General features: G+C 43.9%; 1 protein-coding gene across 7 annotated transcripts in view; it reads right to left on the bottom strand.

Moving 5' to 3' along the window:
• Nucleotides 1-27,272, bottom strand: part of nckap5l (NCK-associated protein 5-like) — a 65,848-nt gene that overhangs the window by 10,800 nt on the left and 27,776 nt on the right. For 3 of the 7 annotated variants that reach the window (XM_085144597.1, XM_085144595.1, XM_085144596.1), the window contains exons 2-9: nt 23,729-23,814; nt 9,344-9,484; nt 7,097-7,165; nt 6,976-7,014; nt 6,772-6,891; nt 4,233-4,325; nt 1,163-3,996; nt 232-361 (exon numbers count right to left, since the gene is read on the bottom strand). In XM_085144597.1, the coding sequence (XP_085000723.1) occupies nt 232-361; nt 1,163-3,996; nt 4,233-4,325; nt 6,772-6,891; nt 6,976-7,014; nt 7,097-7,165; nt 9,344-9,484 (3,426 nt within the window). In that variant the 5' untranslated portion in view covers nt 23,729-23,814. The other 4 variants (XM_085144599.1, XM_085144598.1, XM_085144594.1 and 1 more) reach the window with 4 other exon arrangements.

Raw genomic sequence — 27,272 nt, forward strand, 5'->3', positions numbered from 1 at the left:
CTGCATGAAAGAACAACGGAGATGCAGAAAGAGCCGTGACTGTGCGGAAATCTTCAAATCTCAATGCAGGAGACAAGTCTAACAAATTAGATGCCAGGTTTAGACTTGAAAGTCGGTTCAGTGTAAACAGACTCGACTCGATGAAAGAGAGCTCTGTTTTTAATGTCCTCCCTCAGGTTTCTTTTAAACTCTCTTAGTCTCTGAACTGCAGATTAATAAGTAAAGAAATACCTTCTCCATGTCGTCGTGACTGGTGGTGTGACTGATGATGTCGCTCTGCTGGGTGAACACCGGCTTCGACGTCTTACAGTCGAACGACAGCCGTCGCTGGGGCACGCTGATCATCTCCTTTCCGTCCACTCTACATTTAGAGTCAGAAATGGCTTTATTGGCCAAGTGTTTGCACACATACAAGGACGTGGGCTCTAGCTGTACATGGTTTACACAGCTTGGATTTGGTTTTTTTAAACTGCACACAGGCTGATTAAAAAAAAAAATAATGAAGACGTCTTTGATTCCTTTATTTAGACATTGAAGACGTTTTACATAAAAAGCAGCATTCATGTGATATTTGGTGTAGGAGAGGAAGAGCTGTCACTGCTGGGAAACGCTGGGAAAGATTCATGATATATCTCAGTGGAAAGTTTCCTGTTTTCTTCCTGCATTAATTATGGATTTTAAAACGTATTTAATTAATGACCGTCATCAGCATGCAGGAGGACGCTTGCACTGTCTGCACCGTGAATTTCATCATTTATTAGGCAGAAGACTGGGCTACCTTTCATTCATTATTCAAGATATGTGGTATTAATGAAAGTTAATAAATAAAAGGGACAAGAGGAGCTTTTTTTTGAAAGACTAACATTAAATAAAATCTCCCAGCACTCAGTGCAAGTTGTCGTATTTCTTTTTTTTTAAAGGATGTTTACAGTGATCTTAATCCCTGGATATATATACATATGCAAAAAGCTGCTCCAGGCTGGTGCTTGCGATAAGTATCCAAATGCTACTTGGCTTCTACAGAAAATAATTCTTGAGTTGAGACCAACATCTATAATTGATTTTGCATGTACTAAAAGCGGCTTACATCTCTGCCAGGAAGAAAGAAGAAGTGTACTTTCTTAAAATATTACATCTCTGATGTCCTTTCTTGAGTCCTCACCTGTTTAGCAGCTGTTGCATGAAGTTGTCAGAGCGCGCTCCCCTGTACATGACCGCCAGCTGTCCCTGAGCTTGATCCATCACCACCTCACACGAGTGACCCCTGCCTGATCTCTCCACATAGGCCCGCTCCTCCTCCAGGGCTCTCCTCAGCCCCTCGGCCTTCTCCATCAGAGTCGAGATGTTCAGACCTTCCACGCCTTCTTTACACCTGGAGGCCATTTTCACAGAGTCCCTGCCGACCGAGGGGATGTTTATCTTCCACTCCTTCTTCTCCTCCTTTGCTTTAGTGCCGTCGGTCTTGCGGCTCAGCGCGGGGAGCTTGCTCTTCTTCAGGCCGAACCAGCTCGCGATGCCGTTGGAGGCCTTCTGCTTGACCTCTCCGCCCTGCCCTCCTCTGTCCTGCTCCTGAAGTTTCAGCACGTTCTCCTCGATGCCCTTCATCACCTTCTGCTCGATGGCGGATTGCAGGGTGGGGACCGGCAGCGACGGCTTCTCCACCTCAGATGCCGGAGGTCTCGGAGGAGGAGGCGGGAGGCTGTCTCCGTACATTGGATTCTTTTTCCCTTTCCCGCTGATCTTGGTCCTCTCCTCTGACTTGGACGAGTAACGCGGGGCCTCTGCGGACTTGCCCCCTCTGTGGACGGACGGGCCTTGGCAAGGTTTGGACGGTGACTTCGGAGGGATTTTGTTGGGGCTGTTGCTACTGTGAGGAGCGATGCTGGCTTTAACGTTGTAGGCCAGATTCAGGGAGCCAGGACACTTGATGTTGTTGCGTAGCACCTGGGGAGCATCTGTGTTGGGTGACGGCAGGCCCATTTTACTCTTCGGTCCCTCTGGCTTGGTCACACAGAGTTCTTGTTTAACCAGTGTGGGACCAGAAGATTTTACTGGCTGCTCATAGAGCTGAGATGACCCCGGATACTTCAAACCACCACTGCTACCTTTAGGCTTACCATCCGAAGAGTCTGTGAACTTCGAATGTCTTTGTTCCTCTTTGTGGATCTCTGCCGTCTTGCCTCTTTCTTCTCCGTAGGTGCCTTCGTTCGCCGCATCGGTGGGCCTGAGGCCGCCTTGTAAATCCTCCGAGCTCCTCAGCTTGCCGAGCGCAGCCAGCCTGTCTTTGAAAGCGTGGTGACTCGAGTCGGCCTGAGGTCTCGCCGCCCCAACCGTAGGCCTCTTGGGAATGGACGAGGAGTCACTCCTCCTGGTTGGAGGTGCAGGCGGACCCTGAGTGACCTCAGAGCTCGCTATGTTCACCTCCCTTGTGTGCCCTTCCTGCTTCTCTCTGGTTTGTGAGTAGTTAGTTTTGCTCTGAGCTTTGCTGAGGGCGGAGGAGTTGGGTAGGCTGTGATGATTAACCCACACAGGGCTGTCTGAATCCTCTTCATCATCTGATGTAGACTCCGATGTCGATGAGGACGACTGCTTTCGCTGAGGCGCGGGATTCAGGACGCTTTCTGGTAGCGATTTAACAAGCTTCCTCTCACCGGCGTTTGCCTTCGTTTGAGATGGAAGAGTGGTTCTTTTCTCCTGACCCTGGGTTGGTTCCTCCTCTTTAGAGCCGATGGACATGTCACAGACATTTTCATAATGAGGGACCCTCTGAGAAACTTTGGGTGAGGAGGAGGGAGCGCCGATCTTTGAGCCCACAGTGGGTTTAGGTGCAGACAGGCTGCTATAGCTTATTTCCTTAGCGGGTGGGGAGCAGGTGTCTTCGGGCTGTGGAGGGGAAGTTGGTGCCGAGTGTGTGGCGGGGTACGACTCGGACCGGGCGGGTGGAGGAGGGGGCTGCCTGCACCTCTCAGTGGTGGTCGCTCTGCGTGTGGGAACGGGCGAGTGGTAAACCTCGTAGTTATTGGTGCGGCAGGGGATCCTGGAGTTGCGAGTGAGCTGAGGGCTCAGGCGGACAGAAGAGGTGGGAGCCTGCGACTTCTCCCCCATCGAGGGAATCTTTAAGAACTTGAGCAGTTTGGATGGGGAGTTGATGGCAGCGGCTTTAACGTCGCTGAGACAGGAGGGACTGGGGCTGACGGACGCACTGGCTCTTACACAGGAAGCCTCCGGATCTGTGCCGTCTTTCTCAGGGACGGCTGAGGGTTCGTCACCAAATGAGAGCGCCAAACCGTTAGGAACGCCATCGCTTGTATCCAAGTCACAGTGGGCCTCCTGTGCAGAAGTAGGCAGGTGGGAGGTGGCACAGAAACCAGTGAGCTCTTCAGAGGCACTAGCGTTTAGCTCCGAGTTATCCTGCTCTCCTTCCAGATTCGGACTGGCTGCTTCTGCGATGGATGAGTGGGCGGCGGCGCCCGCTGGTTGCTGGTTGGCTTCATTCTTGGTGCTCTGTTTAGACTCTCCCGCTCTGGTCTTACTGTGACATTCACTCATAGCAGCTGCAGGAACTATATGGCTCTGGGTGGCTTTTGAAGGACTACAGACATGGTTGCATGGCTTTGGAGGGCTCTCTGGGCTCCTCTTGCAGTGTAAACAGCAGGTGTTCCCTCCCTCACACTTCACTGCTCCGTCACCATTCACATGCTGGTGTGTGTCTGTGTCCGAGCAGGAGCAGTGGCAGTGTGTGTGGTGGGATTTGCACTGCAGCGGGAGGGGGTCCGCGGAAGCCAAAACAGCCTCTGTGGACATGAGCACCTGGCTGTAGTCGCAGAAAGACAAGCTCGTCGTGGATGGGTGGAACTTGAGGGGGTCCGTCTCCTCCATCTTGCGCAGGACTTCCAGGATGTGTGCTTTCTTCTTGAAGAAGGGAGACAGGGCCTCCATGTTGGCGGCGGGGCCACGAGGGCCCGGCGAGGCATGTTGTGTGCGGTAGCCATTTCCCTGTGGACAGACACAGATTAGCATCAGTATACAGTTCACGGAGAGAGCCAAACAGCTTAATTCATCGGGACCTTTGAGTGCATGCGTACAGGAAAGAGTGCGAGGGAGATTAGAAGTGGAGTCTTTTTTTAAAGCACAATAGTTGAAAGCAAAGCAAATGTCAGAGCGGTTCAAACGTCACACGCAGATGGGGATTTTTGTCTGATTCAGAGGCTCTTATGGTTTGTAACAGTCACCTTGGCTTGTGCTTCAGTCTGTGCCGGCTCCACCTGTTTGGCCGAGTCATTGTGCAGCTGTGCATTGTAGTCTGGGAGCGGTCCCGCCTGAACCTGTAACAGGAGATTCATGAGGCAATTATGATGAGACTGTATACGCTACAGGCTATAATATACACAGACGGCTGAGAGCTACATTGTCCTGGCATCGGCAGAAACTATTTAGAGTACAGGTGGAAAGAGCGAGCTCCGTACAGGCTCACTGGCGTTGGAAAAAAACCCTGAAAAATCAGCAGCTTTAGCGCTGCACTAACACACAGGTTCTTAAAATATACTGAGACATTATTGGATAACTTGCATTAAAAAAACCCAATAAAATATAATCAATTATTAAATTCTGTTATTAAGCAGTTAAAGTAGTTCAAATGAGCGCCGCTGTGACAGTTTGCAGACAAACTGCAAACTGACTGAGTGTCATCCTGCCTGTTAAGGCTGGTAGAGAAAAGAAATCAAAGTAAAGATATAATTTAAGAACCACGCTGAGGAAAGAAGGAAGTGCAGGCAAAGACAAGACGTGTTAGAACGACGAGTGAAAAATTCGAACTTTATTTATTATGGATTAGCAATGTGAGAAGCACTGAGAGGGTGGCAAGTGGGGGATAAATATGGCACAAAGGCAAAGACGTGTGCCGTTTCTTGACGATAATGGAGCTAAAAAGCACTCGGCGAGTGGTGTTCAGACCACTAAAAATATACTCCGCAGCAGTCTTTCCAGAAATAATGACCCGGGCTTATAAAAAACTAAACTAAACAATACAAAACTCACTGTGTCTAGTTTGCTAAAGGAATTATTTTCCTTCTATCAAAATAACATCTGCCAACTTTATCGCTGAAGGAAGCGCATTGCTGCTCATCCACCAGCAACAGTGCAACAGGATGTAGGTATCGAGTGCATTTCCCTCAGCTGAGCTGTAATATTAGCTACATGGGTGCTTGTTTTGGTTGGAAAATGGAAACAATAGAAAGAAAAAAGTGTTCACAACAAGGTCTTTTTGATAAATCAGATCATCATAACAAAAAGCGTGCATGCTTTTTAACCTCCTAGGACCTGCCGTCCACATATGTGGACATCACATTTTGGGTTATTTAGACCAGAATACTCAATTTTGCTCTACAAGGGCCTGATATCCACTTACGAGGACATTATACTGCTACTGTTTAAATGAATATCCTCATATGTGGCTCTCATCTTTCTTAGAAAAAAAATAGGTTAAAAAAATCTGGTAATTCTTTGTTTTTACATTCATCAGGTCCCAATCAGCCCAAATATCAAAGAGAAATTAACGATGCATGCTGTGGAAGAGTTCGGGTCTTAGGATAAATAAATATATTTTTTGTGCCATTTAGTTCCATTATATTCAGAAGAAAGTAAACATTAAATCTCCACAACTGGCAAACTAATAAAAACGTACTGGATAAAATCCAGTCCAGCTGATAGCCACTTGGGTCCTAGATTCAGGTGTTTGCTTTGTGATTTTACTTCACACACTGTCAATAGTGACACGAACACAGAACCATAACCTTTTCTATGGTTACACGAGGGACATTTGCTTCACTGCAATCTTCTTTTAAGGTGGACCTTTAATGTTTTCCAGGTCTATACTATTATTATTGGACTCTTACACTTCAAGATAATCTTCATTTATCTCATACTGAGCCTTTGGTGCACCTGCTCTCTGAAACGAGCCATTTTATCTCCTCTCCCTTTAAGCCAACATTCTCAAACACAAGTTTGAACAATAGGTGGATGTTTAGCCAGAGCCCTGTGCCCGAGATGACCATGTCAGGGATAGTATTTTTTCACCGACATCATACAGAAAAGAGGAGAAAATGTCTGAAACAGGGAATTACTTGTTGGAATTACTTGTAGATACAATGACCTCATAATTTTCATGTATAAACAGTATATATGAAATGTATACATGACAGAAAATTAGGAACAGTGATGCATTTTAATACTGTGTGTCGTGACAAACACGTAACACAGGAATTATGTATATAGAAACACAATGGAGGGTTTCTGTTACAGTCTTTGGTAAAAAATGTCTTTTGTTTTCCAACTGATGCAACAATCTGTGCCACCTAGAAATCCTGCGGCTGTAAAGGTGACTTTAGAGATGGTCCGGCACAAAGACTCAGTCCTCTATTTTATGTTTACCAGCAGCTCCAAACACAGCAGGTTGTGAGTATAGGAGTGGCTGAAGAAAAAAAAAGATTTTCTTTAGTGTTCTGCAAGTTCTGCACTGGGAATCTGACGCTTTCATACTGGTGGACTGCAGAGATGGCTCTGCACACAGACTCGTGCCTCTAGCTCATTTAATTTGCAATATGCACACCAGCAGAAACAGAACCATCAGTGCACTCACAGCCTGCCGGCTAAGCTTTGTGCAGCCTGCAGCAGAAATAAAGTGCAGCTACAGAGATCTCATGAACTCGGTTATTTCTAGTTACGTGTTCGGTATTTTGTTTGTCTAAATAGAGAAGAAACTGAGTTTGTTACCTGGTAGTGAGCGGTGGGGTGGTTGGGTAGTTTCTGCTGAAAAAGCTCACACAGCGCTCGGTTCTGTCTCTCCAGGTCAAACACCAACATTTTCAGCTTGATGCACTCCTCCCTCAGATCCTGTTCACAGACACAGAGCAGTGAGACTGAGTCTATAATCCAAGATAAATCAAACCTAAATATAGATATTTAACTTTAAGTTACCTTTTGATTCAGCAGAGCTTGGACTACATGGTTGGCAACCTGATAGCGTGAGAAAGCATTTACATGAGTTTACGTTTCGTGAGTGACTTTGCAGATTTTATAACTTTCATCGTGGACTCACCTCATCCAAGCATCTCTCGTAAGCTTCTCTCTGACTCTCATTGGCCAGCACGAGAGCTGAATTCTCTGCCTGCGAAGCAAATGATGAATAAATCATGTAAACATGAAAAAAACATTCAAAGGTCCCAGTTTATGCTTAGTCCCCAGCAGACACCAAAACTACCACTGCAGTCCAGTGCAGTAATTTCCCACATATAACATTACAATGCAAAAAAACAGCTGTAACATAAAACACAATTTAGATGTTTTCATTATCATCCAACCAGAAAAACCTGTTAGAAGCAAAGCCTTTAGGAGCCATTTGACATTTGGTGTAATGAGCTTATTACCAAGACTCAAACAGAAGAGGCCCGAGGAAGTTACTGATTCCAGTCAAGAAACAGTATGCAAGATTAGGCACAGTAAAATGTCAATTGGCTGTTTTCACACCGTTTTTTGTGGCTTAAAGTCCCAATGAAAAGCAAATATATATCTTCAAGTTTTAAACGTGTGTCTCTGCGTCCATTCTGCTAATAATGCTCCAGAAACCGAAATATTAGAATTAAATCATTTTGGTCAAACATAGTTCGATTCTTTTATTTGAGAGAAAACAGGAAGTCTGGGTAAAGCCACTGGTTCGTCTGCACTAACACAGGTGCTTTTGCCACATATTACCTTCCCACCGAGCCGATTACATCTCAACAATTTATTTTAAAATCCACCCACGTGGACACATGTAAATATGTCACATCGATAAACGTATCAAGGCAAGCTTCCTTCAAGCAGCCTGCTAATCCCCAACAAAAAGGTTTTGTTAGCTTTAAGGAGAGCTAGGTGGTGAGTAGCTTCCGCAATTCCAGTCAAAGCTAACCAGCTGCTACCTGTAGAGGTATACTGGAGTGTGTGATGTGCTCATCTATCAGCAAGAAAGTGAATAACTGTAACTTTGTCCTAAACTTAAATCAATATCAATAAATCATTGCAGTCTTTGTGAGCAGTTTCTTTCCTTTGATATCACCACATTTAGATTTATTTTTACATTTTAAATTTAAATTTGAAGCCTTCACAAAGTCAACATTCAACATCTGGGTTTATGTGGCCAGAGCTGTGCACCCTAAACGACCGCTTGAATTGTCTCTTATGGCCCAGATTGTGTGGTCTAAAATGGTAAATGGTAAATGGACTGGTTCTTATATAGCGCTTTTCTACTCATCTGAGCACTCAAAGCGCTTTACACAACTTGTGCATTCACCCATTCAGACCCATTCACACAAGCACATCTTTCTAAGTGCTTTTATAGCTAACATTCACACACATTCATACTCCGATGGATGCATCGGAGAGCAATTTGGGGTTAATATCTTGCCCAAGGATATTTGGCATGCAGACTGGGGAAGCCAGGAATCGAACCACCAACCTTCCAATCAGTAGATGACCTGCTCTACCACCTGAGCTACAGCCACCCCCTGTACCTTCGCACCCCCTAATACCAACATCTAGGGCTGCACGATTAATCGTTAGAAAATCGCGATCTCAAGTCATACTTATGTGCAATCTCATTTCCAAATGACAACGATTAAAAAAAGAAAAGAAAAAAGACGACGACGATTGTACCACATTTTGATCTGGGACGTAATCTGCCTTATACTTTATACAACACTTCCCTATACCCGTCGAACTTCCGCAGGCACAAAGAAATTATGGAGGCTATCACTTATCACCTGAACAAAGATATGGCTCCATCAACACTGTGCAAAACGAGGGATTTAGGAAAACGATCAACACCCTAGACAAACGCTACACAGTGCCGTCCCGCAACTATTTTTCTATTGTTGCACTACCTGCTCTATACACGCAGTGTCGAGCAACGGTGGAGACGGAATTTCAAGCAGTACAACATTTTGCGGCAACGACAAAACGTGAGACATTTATTGTTTTTATGTTTATTTATTGTTTTTATGTTCAGTCTCAACTGTTACGAAGTTGATGAGCAGTTAATAAGTGCAATAAATATTTATACTGGAAAAGAAAATCGTGAGAGAATCGTGATCTCAATTCTAAGCAAAAAAATCGTGATTCTCATTTTATGCAAAATCGTGCAGCCCTACCAACATCAATGACAATTTATTGCCTGCAGTTGCTTTTGTATGTAAGAAGTCTCCACAGAACTAACGGGAAACAGCAGACAAACGTGTGTCGCTGCCACTGGTGGAGGTGGTTTGAGTTGTCAATGATCCAAAAGACGAAGGCGAGTCTTTCGCTCCCTCACCTCCAGCTCTCTCAGTCGGTCCATGAGCTCGCTGCTGTTGTCCTCCAGGTAAGACTCCACGTCTCCCTCCTCGCCTTCCTCGTCCGAACCGAAATCCTCGTCGCACATTCTCTGTTCTGTCTCATCAGACATTGTTTTCATCTGCAAGAAATGAAGGTTGTTACCATATTACGATTAATCTGAAAGCATGAGACCAAAAACGTCGGTCGCTCGGTGGGGCGTCTACACACGGTTCATCTTATTTGTGGAGAAATCACACAGTGTAGACCAAAATAAGTCATAATGAGGCACCAGCAAGATTGAGCCCATCCTTCTGTGCTTTCAGAAATGGAAATGTTAAAGTTTGCAGCTCTGAGCTGTCAAAAAATACAGAGAAAAATAAATAAAATGACAAACTGACAGTTGTGATGTTAACTGGCAACCTCTCAGGTGATGATGTGGAGTAATTTGAAAGCAATGAAACAGAGAGTGTTCGATTTACATATATTTTTTTTAAACTAAGAGTCGTGAAGTAACTGAAGCACTTCTTTCGACTAACAATCCAAACACAGACCAACTCAACAACTTCTGCCCAGCAATAAATACTAAAAATAACCCTTATTGTCCGATTTGTTGTATGTATGGTGAATAAAAAGGAAACAAAAAAAGAAACCATGAAATTGTCACGTCTGACACACTGCTGTTAATCAATCAGTCATTTCCTGTTGTCTCAGTTCCTGCTGCCTGCGTCTTATTTGTGCCGTTGCTGTAAACTCCACCCGTCTGGCTCTCCAAGCAAACCAAAACAAACACCGGGGATACCAGTAAACTGCACCGAGGCCTGTTTCACATCAGAGCCTGTTTTCATCTCCAGGAGTGACGTTAACGTTATTACCACCATTAAACTCTGTCTGTACTCTGACAGCAGCAGCGTCTCGTTTCACCACCACTTCAGAGTGAAGCCCTCTACACTCCACGCGTGAGCAGCCTGTTACTGCCTCCGCATCGCAGTACCTACTACATATCGAGGATCGCTCCACAAATACATTAATCCACGGATCCTGCGTTGTTTCAGACACTCTGGACAGAGATAAGCCTTTGTGTCCATATTGCACCGCTTCAGTAAATCCACAGATCGACGTGCAGCCCCACGCTGAGCAAACCGGCTGCCCGAGTCTGCGAGCATGGCACACTGCGGGGCATATGGCTGAGCACCAGTCCATCAGGCACGGCTCCAGGTGTGTCTCAGAGTACAGAGAGAGAGAGACACAGGAAGTAGGTGTGACAAAGTGGACCCACATCTTAAAGAGTCATTAGAGCGGATGAAACAAGGCTGATTCTGTGGCTGGAGGCCAATCAGGACCTGGCACACTTTCCTGTCTTCCTGACACGGACAGGTGACACACAAACAAACCGCCGTGTGCACTTAACGCATGCAGAGAGGCTCTAATATTCAGGGCACAGTGTCCAACCTCAGTTCTGTTTCCTGAAACATATTTTGAGCCTGAAAACCTGAAGTTGGCATGTAAGGTCGTATTATTTGAAATCTTTCTTTATTATTCAACCAAAACAGTTCAGGTAATATTCACTGCGCTGTCAAGTGCAGTCCGTCTGCACTCGAAAAGCTATCCACACCACTACATCCTCACTGTTATACAGGGAGACGCCTTTGCTCTCTACCATGAGCCCTATATACACCTTCCTGCAGCCATAAATACTCACCAGAGAAACAAATCTGGATTAATCCAAGGCTGAAAATAGTCCCAAAGAAACACACGATTTACTCCCGATGACTATGGTTAGGTAAAAGCTATGTCCTTCCTTTATTAGTGTTTTTAACACAAAGTTACACCTGGCCTGATTCTTCCTTTTAAATCAGTTTTCAACATATATACACTATATATACTAACTTATTGGAAGTTACATTTCTACTTTTTAATGCACGGGTACAATAAACAGTCTGTTCTTTTCCAATTATTCTAACTATTCTTGACTATTTAAACATCTTTCAGCATCCTGCTCTGTTTGCACACTACAACCTGGGTTTGCCACTTATCTGTACTTTAATTTTAATAACTGTGCAGTACTCTGTTTTGGTAACTATTGTCCATGATGTAAATATGTCAAAACTGTGTGTGTCTGTTCTATGTCCTGTGTCCTGTTCTGTTTGTATATGTGTTTTTTTTCTGCTGTTACAACCAAATTTCCCCTTGTGGGACAATTAAAGGATTATTCTATTATATTCTGTTCTTGTTTTGGTTGCTAAATGCAGCAGAGTATCACCAACTAGCTGATAAAGTGACAACTGCCATTTTTTGAAAAAAACAAAACAAAACATCTGTTAAATCTAAACTGCAACGTCGAGGGCTGAAAAATGAAGCCAGTGCAAGAGTGCAAATGCAGTTCCTCTCATGGCCACTTGACTGCACCTCAGACTTGAGTCCCAGTCCTCAGACTTCCACCGTAGCCTCCATCCTCTATCCAGACCTCTGCAGACTAACACGGCAGTGGCCACAATGAGACTAGGATTCACCATCTATGGCCTGCTGAGGTAATACAACGATAATGATTAGCCTAAGCTAATGATGAAAGTATTGCAAAGCTTATAAATTTTAAGGATTAACAACTAGTGTTGGTGGCAACAGTCCCAGAAAAGCCATCATAGAAGCAAACGGAACATTTTCTTCTGCTGCTATCGAAACCCGAGTTGATGCTCATTATAAAGTAGCCACAGGAAATGCGAGGTGCTCGTCAGCAGTGAGCTTACAGCCATCAGTGAATCAGTCTGAGATTTTTGCATTAGTAACAGTGAGAGAAGGAGCCACGGTGAGCCGTTAGATGAAGAGCTCCAGGCGACTGCTGCACGCCTCCAGCTTCGCAGCACTGCGCCCTCCTGTTGACAGACTCTTCCCGAGCGCAGCATCGTCAAAAAGTGTCGGAAAGAGAAAAATTATTACCAAACTTCTTTATTAAAGTGAAAATAATTTAACTTTAGACAACTGCAGCATGAAACTGGGTTTGCTGTTCCCACCAAGTTCCTTGTTTGTGACGAGTAAAAAAAAAAAGGACGTGGATGGGGTGTAACTTTTTAGTTTTTAAACTTTCAATATTCTATAAAATGTGTGTTTGTCACTACAATATTAACAAGAGAAAAATGGGGGACTTTTATTTTGGAAGAAAATGTTATAAAGCTCCAGTTGGTTGCTGTAAAGCTGGATTGGTTATCAGTGACAAACAGTGCTCTGGTTTGCAGCAGAGGAACTCATGCAACATGAAGGAAACAGCAAAGGGTCAGCAGTTTAGAGAAATTTAAGCTGATATATCAACAACTTCTATTTGTATAAAAGTTTTTCATTTAACCACAAACTGAGGTCGAGTGAGCTAATGTAGCTGAAAGGATACAAAAACGACCGTTTGCCTCTCTCTCACTTCTTCTTTCATTATATTTAGTTTGACACTTGTCGGGAAGCTTTTACTACACTTACACTAACACGTCGTTATGTTGTCAACTCGGTTATTTTTATTATTGCACTTCACTCGTCTCTTCAGCTTCACGTCACACACACAGTGTTTGTGAGGAGCAGCAAAAGGAGGTGCACTCAGATGGAGAGCCGGTAAACAGCAGCAGCATGCAATAATGACCTACACTGAGCTTAAAGGAGACTAGTCTGAAGAATTTAAAGTGATTAACATGAACCTCTAAATACCATCCATCCGGCCCACAAGCAGAGAAGCCCAGTAACTTCCTCCAGTTCCTGTAGCCTCCGCCCTCCGCCCAGTAGGACACGCCTGCAACACCTCACCCAGGAGGTGCCCAGGAGATGCTTGAACCACCTCAGATTGCTGGTTTCTATATGAAGGAGTAGTGGCTCTACTCTGAGTCCCTAACAAATGACTTAACTCCTCACCTCATCTCTAAGGATGAAGCCCACCGACCTTCAGAGAAAGCTAAAATTCGCCGTTTGTATCAGCGATTTGTTTTGGTCATCTCTCGGAATTCAAGGCCATAGATGAGGTTAGAGAGGTAGACTGACAGCTTTACTTTCACACACACCTCTCTGGACAAGCACACTGGTATAGCCATCTTCTCTTCCTCCCTAACTCATGAAAAAGATACTTAAACTCCTCCATGTGGTGCAGCAAAGCATCCCTGACCCGGAGTAGCCACTCCATCCTTTCCTAGCTGAGAACAATGGCCTCGGACTTGAAGGTGGTCGTGGGAAAAAGCTGTAACGCTGCATTATAAAATAAACGATGAGAAGCCGAAGTCATTTAAAAACAAACAAACAAACACGCTGAGAATCTGTGAGCTGTTTCACAAACGTGTCATCACGTTACTGACGGATTAGAGCCGTATATTAAGACATTGCAGAGATGTTTGTGGACACCAACTCCAATGTCAAGTGCCAAAAAATGCACCGTTTTAATGTCACATTATTGGCCCAAGTATTGAAGTACAACAAGCCAAGATGGCGCGATATGGCAGCCTCGCTTCTGTCAGTCTGCCCCAGGGCAGCTGTGGCTACAACTGTAGCTGCCTCCACCAGTGTGTGAGTACGAGAGTGAATGAATAGTGGAATTGTAAAGCGCTTTGAGGGCCCGAAAAGCGCTATATAAATGCAATCCATTATTATTATTATTATTATTGTTAAGCCTTAAATATGAACTCAACAAATGCACAGAGAATTAAAAGCACTGATTGGAAATGTTCAGTAGCTTCTAATAGTTGAAAAACATAAAAAATAAAAACTCAACAGAGACCCACCAGGCCTCGTGTAACAGGAGCTGTTTGCAAAGCGTTTACGGGAAGATTATCGAACATCGCTGGGCTGTGAACGCCGACTGACAAACCCGAGCAGCACCATCCAAAGTGTAGGCTGCTTATTGAGCCGCGATCGACTCCCCGCGGCCGAATCTACACGTATAATGGAGGGATGATCAATGAACCCCATCTAAGAACGGAAGCAGATATTAGTATCGTTCCTGCATCCAAGGTCAAACGGATGGCTGAGTGGTTATAAATACCAGATCTTCTCTTCACTAATGCACATCAAAGCTCCGGGCAGCAGGATGGAGAAGCATGCACACATCCCTCTGTGTGTGTGTTTGCGAACATTCACATGGAAATTACAGCGTGCACCAAAAGACAACAAAAGTGATTCTAAATATAACACGAAAATGTGGTTTTGCCTCGGCTGCTGTGGTTTTTCTTTAGAAGTGCACAGATAACGTCACAAGCCTCTCTGGAAAAAAATGAAAAAAAGCCACCAGCGAAGAAGCATCTGTTAGAACGAGTTACGCTCATTTTTTTTTAATTACAAATTTACGGTATTCAGCTTCTTGGGACATAAAACAGCAAATCTTCACATCGACAAGCAGCCAGGCTGAAGCTCGATGACCGAATAATTGATCAATAATCAATTTTTCTTTCCTCAGCAAATATATTGTGTGTCTATTGACTAATCCGCTATAGACTGTACAGAGAGATTATTTACCATAAAGCTAAACACAGAAGCAGCTTTTCCCTAACTGCTGTGCAAAAGTCTCGACCCACCTTCCATTTCATCACATTTTCCTAAGATAATGGGAAACAGGTGCAGCGACTTATTGAAATATGTGCAAACATACATGGAACTATAGTGTTTAAGGTTTGTACAGTTCTAACAAGCCTAAAAGTCAATATTCAACACAGTCAGACCTATTTTAGGCAGTTTTCTTGTACTTTAAATTAGGGCTGCCATGATTAGTCGACTAGTCACGATTAGTCGACTATCAAAATCGTCGATGACTGATTTAATAGTCCACGTGTCGTTTGAAGCTTTGTAAGATCATAAAAGACGCAGGAATAAGTAGCAGGATTTAAGAGTGTAATAACGGACTGAAACAGAAGATGGCAGCACTGCATGTACAAGGATGCCAGCTACCGTTAAACCCTGAAGAAGAAGAAGCAACTCTGTCCCAGAATTCATAGCTCAGCCCAGCTCAGTTGTCAATAATGGCGGCGACTAGTTAGTTTTAATATTACTCTTATTATTCTTTCTGGGTCACAAAATAAACGTTTAACGTATTTTCAGGCGAGAATGTAGCTGTGTAAACCTCAAATATCTGCTCAGTTTATCAAGACACCACATACTTTCAAAAGCGCTCCGACGTTTTCGGAGACGTCTGTTACCCACTAGCTCGATAGCTAGCCGGGGGCAAGGCTAACTAGAGCCCATGAGAACACCGGACTCCCGCAAATCGTTTTCAAACACACCGCCGTCTTTTGCTACTCAAATTAAATATGTATAAGTCACTTAGATAACTTCAAAATGTTATTATTTGGCTTTTTTTTTTGTATTTTATTTGTTCCTGAGTAAATCGGTTTGGCTGAGATTAAAGTTATAGTTTTTACACAGCTGAATAAACATCAAGAAGACAGCTGATTATCAGAAGTGTGAGATGCTCGAGAATTTACTCCGGTGTCCTGTTATATTTTAGATAGCAAGGAGTTTATTAAACTTCACCGAAACAATCTGCAAATTTCATTTAAATTTAATAAACTATCATCTTGTCTTTATTTTTAGTTAGCACATACCTTAAACACTTAAAGCTGTAAGCTAATGATAGTTATATAAGAGCAGATGCTGCTGGTGCAATAAGCTGTAGGTTTTACATCCAATGGATGATGATCTGATTAGTCGACTAATCGCAGAAATAATCGGTGACTAGTCGACTATCAAAATAATCGTTTGTGGCAGCCCTACTTTAAATAGTCTTCGGAAATAGTTTCCAGGCTTTTTAAAAAGACATTCAAAGCTTTTCTTTGCTTTTATGCCTGCTTTTGGTCAGTGCTCTGTCAGGATGATCCCACATTGCTTCAGTAATATTGAGGTCCGGGCTCTGGGGAGGCCAATCCACGACTGACAGTCATCCACTGTCTGCTCTTCTATCCAGGTTATTGCCAATAAGACACTTTTTAAAATGTTATTGCATGGTGTCTGAGGGAGCTTTTACTTTTCACTATTCACAAATTAGAAAAACAACAACAAGTAGAAGAACGGTGTTGAGGATTTAGACAGAATCTCTAACACCTCTAAGCTGGCATGCATCCCCACGGCTGTAGACGCTGTTGTAGCTCTGTAACTGTAACCTGGATCCACTGTTACAATGGTAGATTCTCATATTCGACATGAAGAAACTTGAATTCTGCTCTAACGCTAATGCTGGTTCAAAATACACGATATCAGCCCACCTAATCTGGACCACATAGGGCGTTTATCATCTCATCTTGCACACTGTGTCACAATGGACAAAAAAAATGATGCTGCAACTGATACGCCTCATAAAGTGTGACAAAACAAAAACACCACAAAGTCTTTCTACAACAGCTCACTCACTGTCGTGACACTGAGCGCTTTTTCTGTGTACGACTGCAAACATCACAAAAGCAGAAGGCGGCTGGTGTAGATGATGTAGTTTGATGCAGCTACGAAACTAAATTGACCACTGATGTCAGAAGCAAACTTTAACTCTTTTTCCCCATAAAGACGAAATTTGACGACCTTTATATTCAATACACGTGATGACCTTCAGAATAAGTTCTGGGATTTTCCAGTTTAGCCCCAGTAAACTGTACAGGCAGAGATAACCCTCTCTAATAATCGCAGTCATTTTGTTCTGGAAGCAGACCTCAAATCTGACAGACTATTCAGCTCAGAAAAGAGAAACAACTTTTTACCCCTGGCAGCATCCAAGGTGGAAAAGTTAAACTATCAGCCATCATTTAATGACAATTTGGCTTCTATTTTTTAATTTCTGCACTTTTAATCAATGACTAGCAGATAAACAAAATCCCAGCATTTTGGCTAATGTGTTCACGTCATTTTAAAAAAAGTATTCTTACTAACCGACCTCTTTTAATGCAGTTTCTGAACACACTCAGAAATATCTGGACTACAAAGCGGGATCATATTTCTCCCACATTAGCTTCCCTTCCTTGGCTCCCTGTTAAGAATTGAATTTAAAATCCTTCTTCTCACATACAAAGTCCTGAAGGATCAAACCTCCATCACATCTTAAAAACCTTTTAGTATCATGTTATCCCAGCAGAGTGCTTCGCTCACAGACTGCAGGCTTACTTGCGGTTCTTAGAGTTTCTAAAAGTAGAATGGGAGGCAGAGCCTCCAGCTTTCAGGCTCCTCTCCCGTGGAGCCAGTTTGGGAGACAGAAACACTCTCTGCTTTAAAGATCAGATTTAAAACTTCCCTTTTTGATAAAACTTATAGTTAGACCAGGATCAGAAGCATTTCTTAGTTATGCTGCTATAGGATAAAGCTGCTGGGGGGTTTCCCATGATGCCCATTTTCTCTCCACTCCCCTTTCTTTTCACTATTAATGTCTTACACCATCACTCCATGATGCTAACTGTTGGCTACTTGTTTGTGTTTTCTCCCTCTCTCTCTATGGTCTATATTTTTCTTCCTTCTTGCCAAGCACAAGTTTTCTTTCTCATATTGTAGGCATTTACTGCACAATTTTAAGGGGGTTTCACCACGACTACACAAAAACTACTAAAGCTAAAAGGTGGGCAAAGGAAGAATTCGTTACATTTTGAACCAGATCTGCAGCACTGACCTTGGCAGATGATCCACTCACCGACTGCTTTTCTGCTTCATTCATCTGCAGATAAATTGTTTCATCTGCAAAGTGTCTCAAATCTGAATATTTCAGCTGTAGCTGCCTCGTTTTGTCCAGCTAACAATCCAGAACCCAAAGAAATGCAGTTAATGAAAAGGAAAAGCATCAAAAGCTTCGCTGCTATTCATTTTCGGTCTCTGTGTTGATTTATATCTAAAGTAAGCCACATACTCATTGCCCTGTTGTTGGTACTACAGAGATAAACTTGCTGTAACATCTTTGGGAGACACGGAGAGGGGGAGGTGAACTAACAGACAGGGAGTGAGGGAAGGAGGGAGTGAGGGAGGAAGGCTACTTCTGGCTGCTTTCTGAACTGCGGTATTGTCACGATGGGGGTGGTATAAGAGGCTGTGACTGGCCTGAAAGTGCACACAGAGGCTCATTGACAGGGCGGAGGAGAGGAGGCTCGGTGGGTCCCGGCGGGGCTGCAGCAGTGCCAGCAAGCTCCTTCCACAGACTCACAGCCGCTGGTGCTGTCAGAGAGAAACCACGAGGGGAATGCAAACGGAGTCGACGCTGCCGCTCTGCTCAGCTCGTCCACCTACTACTGAGCGAGGCAATATTCTGAGCACATTTTTATTCATCACTGAGAGCAATTGACGATAAAAACAAATGTCCTTGCAACGGCATATTCTGATAGGATAGTGATGCGACAAGGTCGATGTGGGATGTTCATTTATTCACATCTGAATAGCCTGATCGCTGAATTTATTCTCAGGTGCAAGAAAAAGACTTAAAGGGATATTCCACTGATTTAACCATCACAGTGGGGAAACTACAAAATAATGGAGTTATATCAGCTTCAAGTTGAGCTTTTAATTTAGCCATTAGCCCTGTAACGTGGGGATCATACTCTGCTGCGGACAGCGTGGATGAGAAGTCAAGCCTGCTGTAGTCGACTGCAGTGCAGCATTTCTGTGGATGACTCTGTGGAGTCACACGTGTCAGCGCAGAGCCTCAGTCCTACCCTTCACCAAGATCCGAGCATACTTGTGCACGCAGAAAGTCTACAACATTTTTATGGTCTAATTATTCTTGCATCCCTTCACAGGCTTCCAGTGAAATTCACAATCAACTTTTAAATTCTGTTACCAACATATAAAGCTCTACACGGACAGGCCTTTACCAGAACAGCCGGCCTCGCCAGTCCTCTGATGTGTGCATGTCGGGATGAATGCCTGACTGTATGGTCGATTGTGCCTAGATTTTCAGAAGCGCTTTGTAACTCTGTGTTCTGAAAAGTGCTACACAAAAAAAGTTACTATTATTATTTTCTGCAATAAAAATGTGCTTCTTTGCTTTTTTAAAATTGCCACGTCCTGGTAATCAGGCGATAAACTTAAATTAATAATTAAACTACCTGATGCTAAACAGTTTACAAAAAAGAAATCTTTCGCCAAAACACAGAATTACAGTTATGATTGGTTCTCAGCATCCTTCAGCTGGAGGTGCGCTATTTGACAAGAGGGGGCCTCCACACGTTCACTCAGTGTGTGTATCTTAATGGAGGATCCACCACATTAAAGGCTTTTAAATGAAGTCGACTTATGTGGAAAAGAGTTAAAAGTCCCCCCAAAACCAAGTCTGCACCAGTGTGAACTCATAACGCATCCCACCCACTATCCAAACCTTCTGTTTACCAGGGCCAGCCAATCAAAAGGACGGGCTCTAAGAGATAATGAACCGAGAGGCTACACCAGTATAACATAAATAAGGAACTGCACTGGGAATCCCAACAAGCTTATCAGGCATCAGAAACAGATACAGTTTGAAATAATCGGTCAAAGTATCAGGAGGTTAACCGATAACAAAAATAACTGTTAGGAGAAGGATGTGATGAGTTGCAGTGAATGTAATATTCACTCGTTCCTTTATGCATGAGCAGTAACAAACATCACAGTCACTGTGCGCAATATTTGCATTGAGTGGGCAATAAAATCCATTCCTGTGGAACCAGTTTGGACTCGTGGGACAGAAACTCTCTCTTCGACTCTCACGTTCAGCTTCAAACTTTCGTTTTGGTAAAGCCCACGAACGGGACTGGATCAGGTGACCCAGAACAAATCCTTAGTTACCCTGCGACATGCTCAGGCTGCTGCAGGACTTCCACGATGCAGAGAAGCTTTCCATGCATCTGTTATTTCCGATTTTATAATCTTTGCATCTTCATGCTCCTTGCACCTTTCAGCTCTGGAGCTGTATGTTTCTGATCTACTCCAACCGATAAGACTAGTGCAATTCATCATGGCCTCCAACCATGCATGTCACTGTATCCTACATGATAACTGGGCAAATATGTCCAATACCAATAATATCACAATAACCCTATAAAGTCTGTTAAAATCATCCATAAATTAAATTCAGACTCAGAGGAAATGTTAATAAGTTCTCGCAGATGTGGCAGCCTTTTATCATTTACTTTAACTCATTGAAAACACTTACAACAGACTAAACTTTTGTACCACAGGGTTCCCTTTTGTTATAGTTTTGGGAGGGAGTTGATTTTTTAAATTTTTTTGTTGTTGTTGTTGTTTTCTGTGTGTGGGTTGTTGTTTTTTTGTTTTTCTTCATTTTTTCTTCTTTCTTTTTTCTGTTTTATTGTTATCATCCGAATTTTAATGGCCTAATTTGTTTTGATACATGTCTTTATATCGGTTGGTACTTGCTGTATTGGGCCTGATATGTCAAATTACATGTGCAAAACTTTATAAATAAAGAGGGGGGAAAAAAATCATCCATAAATTTATTTTTGTTTATTTTTAAAATAGTACTGGCAACTTTAACTTGTATGAAGACACATTCCTGCAGAAACTCCAAATCACAGGGCACCGTAACACCATCTCAGAGGAACCGACGTTAGCCCGAACGCTGGGTGAGCAGAGGAGCAGCAGGAAGAGGAGACAACAAAATCGTAATTAAATTAAGAATAAAATCTCCAACAGTCTCCAGAGCGTCACTCAACAACATAACAGCAGCCTGACTGCACCTGCATGAGTGACTCGGTCTAACTGAGCTGAAGTGTTGTGGGAAAGTGAGTCTCTCCAACTGCAAGATAGGATCCAGCCAAAAGAGAAGAGAGCCAATACAAACCACAAAACGTGGCCTAAACTGTGCTGCTGCTGCTGCTGCACGAATTCAAACCACAATTATCATCGATACCTTTATATACTTCTGTACTTCCAACCAGATTATCAAGATAATCAAGTTAAAACAATCATCTGTCATTTTGCTCTTTTTCTTCTTTTTATCTGAAGTCAGGTCACAGTGGCAGCAGCTAAACTGGGTATTCCACACATGCTTTCTCCTAGCTACACTTTCCAGTTTCTCCTGTGGGATCCCGAGTTTCTCCCAGGCCAGATGAGGCACATAATCTCTCCAGTGGGTTCTGGATCTACTCTGAAGTCTCCACCTAGTATGGCATACCTGAAAAACCTCCAGGTAGACATCCTTTGGACAGGAAGGAACAGTGACTCTACTCAGAGCTCCACCTAGGTGTCTGAGCCCAGGCACCCTGCAGGGGAAACCCATTTGACCTCGTTCTTTTGGTCAGCGCACAGCTCACAGGGCCGGCTGAGGCAGATTTGCCTTAACGTGAACCAAGACGACTGAAAGAGACTTTGGTCATCAAGAAAATTAAACCCTGCTGGGAAACGTTTTAGCGTCGAGAAGTCTGGAGAGGAAGTTCAACAAATGCACAAAGTTGCAAAAGCTGAGGTAGTATGATGAGGATTTTTTTTTAAAAGGAGCAGCCCCAGCTGAGACCAAAGGTTGTCTTCACTGGCTCTGTCTGAGGTTTCTTCCCGTTAACAGGTTTTCTCCCCGTTGCCACCGACAGCTGCCTCGGTGTCATTCTACACTACTTTAAGGTTTTGGCCTTGCTGTGTAAATTCCTAAAATAAACTCGGGCAAAAAAAGTCTTGGTTGTTTTTTTATGTCTATAGAAATAAGGAAGCAAACAAGAGGACGCGAGCAAGGATGCACGCATAGAGAAGGGAGGAAAAAAAAAAGAGCAAACAGATAAGATGAAGGTCAAAGTGAGCACAAAGTGTTTTGTTTTTGTAAATGCACCCTTCTGGAAAACACAGCCACTCAATCAGACATCGCTAAGTGTAAACAAAGGGCAGCGAGGCGCCGCGTTCGCAGCTAAAAGCTCCAATCAGTGAAGAAAACAGGCAGGATCATGTGTTAGCCTCTGAGCCAAGCGGGCATGTGGTGCTTTTGTTCCTCCTAAAATGACTCAAGCGGATACCTGCGTATGAAAAATGTGAGCTGCGGGGACACTGCTGCACATTCATCAGCAAACAAATAAAGTGCAACTTGACACCAGAGGAATACTAACATGTCTTCTGCTGGAAATAAATAGCTGTGGTGTCCTTTAAACAAATCAGCCAGCAGCGACTGCTGCAAAGGACGGATTAACTTTTCACGGGTGTAAAGCATTGACACAGAAACTACCAACAAGCCTGATGACTAACAAGCAGGGAGACGGAGGAAATGAAACAGAGAAGTAGCACCGAAACCGAGTCACAGATACATTTTTTTAAAGCTCGGACAATAAAAGAACTGAAGCAAAGGACAGAAAGGAAAGTTAATGTGCAGATACATTCATGATCGCCTGTTTTTTAATTGAAGATGCAGAACTTTCTTTGTGTTTGATCCTTCTTAAATGTGAGCATGTGCTATAAAATCTATTACGGTTATATAATTAATATTTACATATAGAGTATACACATATATGTTTGAGACTTAGTGATTAGTAACATTTTCATATCAATAGTGTGTGAAATTTTGGTTAAACACCGCAAAAAACCTCATTTCCTCACTTATCTGGTTAATGAGGCACACGGATGGTTACAGCTCCTTAAACGTGAGGATGTGGTGCTATTCTCCTTATATTAGATTTACAGTTACTATATGTGGAACAGTTTGTGGTTTGGTTTTGAGATTTTGTGCACGAAACACCAAAACAATAAATCATTAACTCAACAGGTAGCAAATTAATACCGAGCAGAAGATTTTCAGCTCAGTTTAGATTGGCTTTCATTGCATGATATCTAAATAAGCAGAATTAATGCCAGCTGAGTTTTCATTTAAATTTGTTATATGACTAATTTGCATCTTTAGTCCGATACTTCCTGCCACGTTGCTAGCCGATTTAAATACGCGCTCCGACGCCATCGTAGGATTGGACACGTGCCAAGGAGTTGGAGGTAAAACATTAACAGTGAGTCACATTCCCCCCCCCCCCTTTTTTTTTCTTTCACAGTAACATCTTCACAATAATGTGCCGTGTGTCTGAGAAAATTGCTAAACTAGCACAGTCTAATCTGAGTAGTCTAACACAGGGTTAACCCAGCTGTGTACTCTGGGATTTTGAGTGAGTATGAGATTTAAATGTAATGATACACATCAAAGGGTCTGATTAATAGTGAGGAAGTAAAACAGATGCTTTCTTGTGTGAAGGAAACTGTAATCAACTAAACTGTGGGTGTCACGCTGCGAGTGTGCATTCAAAAGTGCCTTTATTTGACATTGTATAACTAAAAGGATAACTGGCGACATTTAAGACGACAGCCGGGCTATTTTCTGCAAATATGAATGAGCGTGTGCCTTTAATATGTGACATTTTATAAGCTCAACAATGAATCGATTTGTACACAAAATAGTAAATAATAATTATTAGCCTTTAGGAAAAGAAAATCATAACATTATGAATCATGTACTCACCTGCGGGGTCAGCTCTTGTAATGATCCTTGAAGAGGAGTCAGTCTCCCGTCAGGCACCTCTGTCTCCCAACAACAAAACCACGGAGCTGAGGGCGAGAAAACCGGGACATGTTTTAAAACACGACAGCACCGAGGCTGAAAATCTCCTCGGCACAATGCATGAGCGGACTCCCAGGAGGACACGGAGAAGGATATCTGAATCTTGGATTAGATTGCGGTATTTTATGGATAACATCAAGTGTCTGTATTTCTCTCATTTCATAATTTGATACACATTTGTGAAGATATGAAAAGAAAGGTGCAGTTTTAACCCCCCATCAAACAATGGGGAAGAATCCTGGATTCAGATCGAGCCTTTTTTGGAATAATCCTGCTAACAAAGACAAACCAACCAATCACAGAGGCTCCTCGGTGGAGGTAATAAACCCCCGGCCTCATCTTTCCCCCTCCCATCCTCCTCCTCCTCTCTGCATCTTAAATCATAAGAAGAAACCGCAAAATCTGCCCGTGTGTAACCAGATCTCAAAAAGTTTGATAGCCGGAGTTTAAGATGGGGTTTGAGGCCAATGTCACCTCTGCAATGGGCCTCGACTCCACAAGCGAACAGGAAACCGAGAGGAGAGGAAGATGGTCCATTTGCCCTCGGGAGACACCGGCACTCGGCAGACGCCAGCCATGCAAAGACCACAAGCCCCCGCTCCTCTATCTCGCCCTCTTTCCTCAATCTCGTCTTTCCTTTCATCTCTGAGTCATTGTAAAGTGTAATGAAAGAAAGATGGATGAATAATTCAGTAGACAGCATTTAAGAACTCCCCTTTTATGTCTTTCTGAGAATGCAGGACAGTGCCACACAAAGATTTCCTTTAAAGTTTCAGCCTAATGTGGGATTCCCCCATTAATCGAGCTCCCCGTTAATTATGCTCGCTTTCTACAAAGGTTTACAGCGTAAGTGGGGCGCCGCGTCTGCAGCAGGGTCTCCTCAGCCAGCGTTTTTTTTTTGTCTCGTCAACACAGATATGTTTGGGCGCCGAACTGCAGTATTAACTCTTCATTTCCAAACGTGCTCTATAAGGTAACGGGGCCTGATCCTGTTAGATCTTGTCAAACTGAAATGGGATTAGAGGTGTTGAGCATCTGCCCACTCAATCTGGAGCAAGAGCAGATCCGCCGTTCTGGCCTCGGTATGCCAGGTGCTGAGAAACGGAGACCACAAAGTGGCCAGCAGATCGAGAAAAAGCCCAAAACAAGACTCTTACTTTCAAATCCTTTTTTTTTTTTGAAGATGGGATGATAAAAAATTTGAAATATTCAAGGAGGCAAATTTAGGTTTTCAAAGTGGTTTGGTGGGATGCTGGGGATGAGGAGATTCATGGAATGAGGGCAGGGATAGGGGGAGAAAATTCAAAAGGCGACTCAGCCAAAGCAGAGCGAAGAAATGCACAAAAGCTTCTTAAATCATGTCAGTCTCACTCTTGGGGATCGGCAAGGCCATCCGAGGATACGTCAAACACCACCCTTTCCATCTGCCAATCTGTAAAGGCAAAGACTGAAGTTCTCGCTGTGTACGCAAAGTGTGTAGGCGGGATATGTAAACAATGTGACAAAAACCTCAATCCTCACACGCTGGAATTAAGCGAGACTCGGGAATGGCTGAATCTCTCCCAAAAAATGTAGGCCAGAGTCGGTTTTTTTCCTCATTTTCTGCAGACGCACAGTGGTCGGTATCATTAATACAGACGCAGATAAATATCAAAGTGGAATAGAGATGTGTGCGAGACAGAATCAGGCTGGCGGGTTCCCTCGGCACTGCTTCCTGTCTGATGTTTGGCTACATGAACCGAGACGAATCGCACACAAGCAATATTTGGGATGAGGAGCGAGAGGAGGTGGGGGAAGGGATGGATGAGGAGGAGGAGGAGGAGAAGGAAGAGGAGGAGGGGAGCTCCCTTCCCAAAAGAGGTCTGAGAGATTGGAAGTGAGCCATGCAGGTCTGAGAGCAATCACACAAAACGCAGGGATCCTTCTTAAATCTGTGCCAGCCAACCTCCACACCCATGGAGGAAGCACATCAAGGGTCCCTTCATCCTCCTGATATCACACATTCAGGCAGCATTCAAGGCAGCACACCATCCACCACCTCCACCCACCCTCGTGCACGTTTGGCAGATTTATGGCACTTTGTTAGCGGGAACCAAAACAGGATTTGGAGCTGGTTCAGCCAAACATTTAAATAAAAAGGACACAGAGTGTTAACAGTGCTCAGCCTGCTGCTGTCATAAAATGTAAGCTAACCCACGGATATTAATGCTAACCTAAACAACTCACACGCACATATGCACACGGGGAAATCAGCCCTCCTTTAGCAGTCATCTCGTGCCTATTCGCGTCAAGTCAACGCCACAAAACACGAGTCCCCTCGCTGTCATTTCAGGGAGAAAAATCTGCTTCACTTGGACACAGAAACAACATCCCAACAGGCAGACAGAGCGCCGGGCGCTGAAGACCGTGTCAGCTGTAAAAACTGCATCACCAATACAAATTTACCCCCTCCTCCCAACGTACACATTTTGGGTCATCTCACCTTTCTCCTTCTGCCTTTTCTGTCATCCAGTCATCTGAGAGCTCCTCACGCCAGAATGAAACGTAAGGCACGAGAAGCAAAGAGGGTAAAAAAGACATGAAAGGAGGCCACAACCTTACATTTCTGCTTTCCGGCCGCCGTGGAGATTACGTCCCCCCCCTCCCGCACCACCGCCTGTTAAAAGTGCCGTCACTTTGCGAGCGTGGCGAGGAAGCCGGTTTCCTCTATGCTACAGCTAGAAAAGGCCTGTCCTTGGGCATGAGCATTGTGTATGTGTCTGTGCTGTCTGCAGAGGCTGCCATGCCTCCCATTGTTCCAGGGCGAGTGAGGCAGGCTTCCTACCCCAACAGACCCTGCCTACTACAACAGCTGTGGACCAGCCCCCACCTCCCAGTTGCTCTCCTTCTCCCCTCCTCCTCCACCTCCTACAACTCCTGCCTGTGCTGCTGCTAAACATTAACCCCACAGCTGCCGGCTTGGGTCATAAAGAGGAGGAGAAGGGGGAGTTGTTTTCACAGGAGACCCTACCTTGTACGGACAAAGGGATGTAACAGGGAGAGGATATCCGACATCCCGGCCGAACTGACAGCAGCTCTGCACAGAGCCATTAAGTGCCCTAGAAAGAAAACAGGCTCTGCACTAAGAGGATTGTCCTTCTCTTTCACATTGGCAGTACGTGTTGGACAGAGTCCTGTGCGACGGCACAGAGGGAAAGACTGGAAATCAGAAGGAATCAGGAGGCTCCAGCTTATGATTACTTTCATTAGAAATTATAGTCTCAATTATTCTCTGCTGTGGCTTAGAGAAAATGGGGCAAACACAGCAATCCAGAGTTAACAGAGCCCAAATTATGTGCCGAGATGAGGTGACGGGAGGTTTTTTTGTTTCTACATATTGTATCTAAAAGATGGACTTCTGCTATTCGAATGCAGCTCGTTTCTGGACTTCAAATTTTCAAGCAGC

This window comes from Neolamprologus multifasciatus, chromosome 20, assembly GCF_963576455.1.
Source record: "Neolamprologus multifasciatus chromosome 20, fNeoMul1.2, whole genome shotgun sequence".
NCBI lineage: Eukaryota > Metazoa > Chordata > Actinopteri > Cichliformes > Cichlidae > Neolamprologus > Neolamprologus multifasciatus.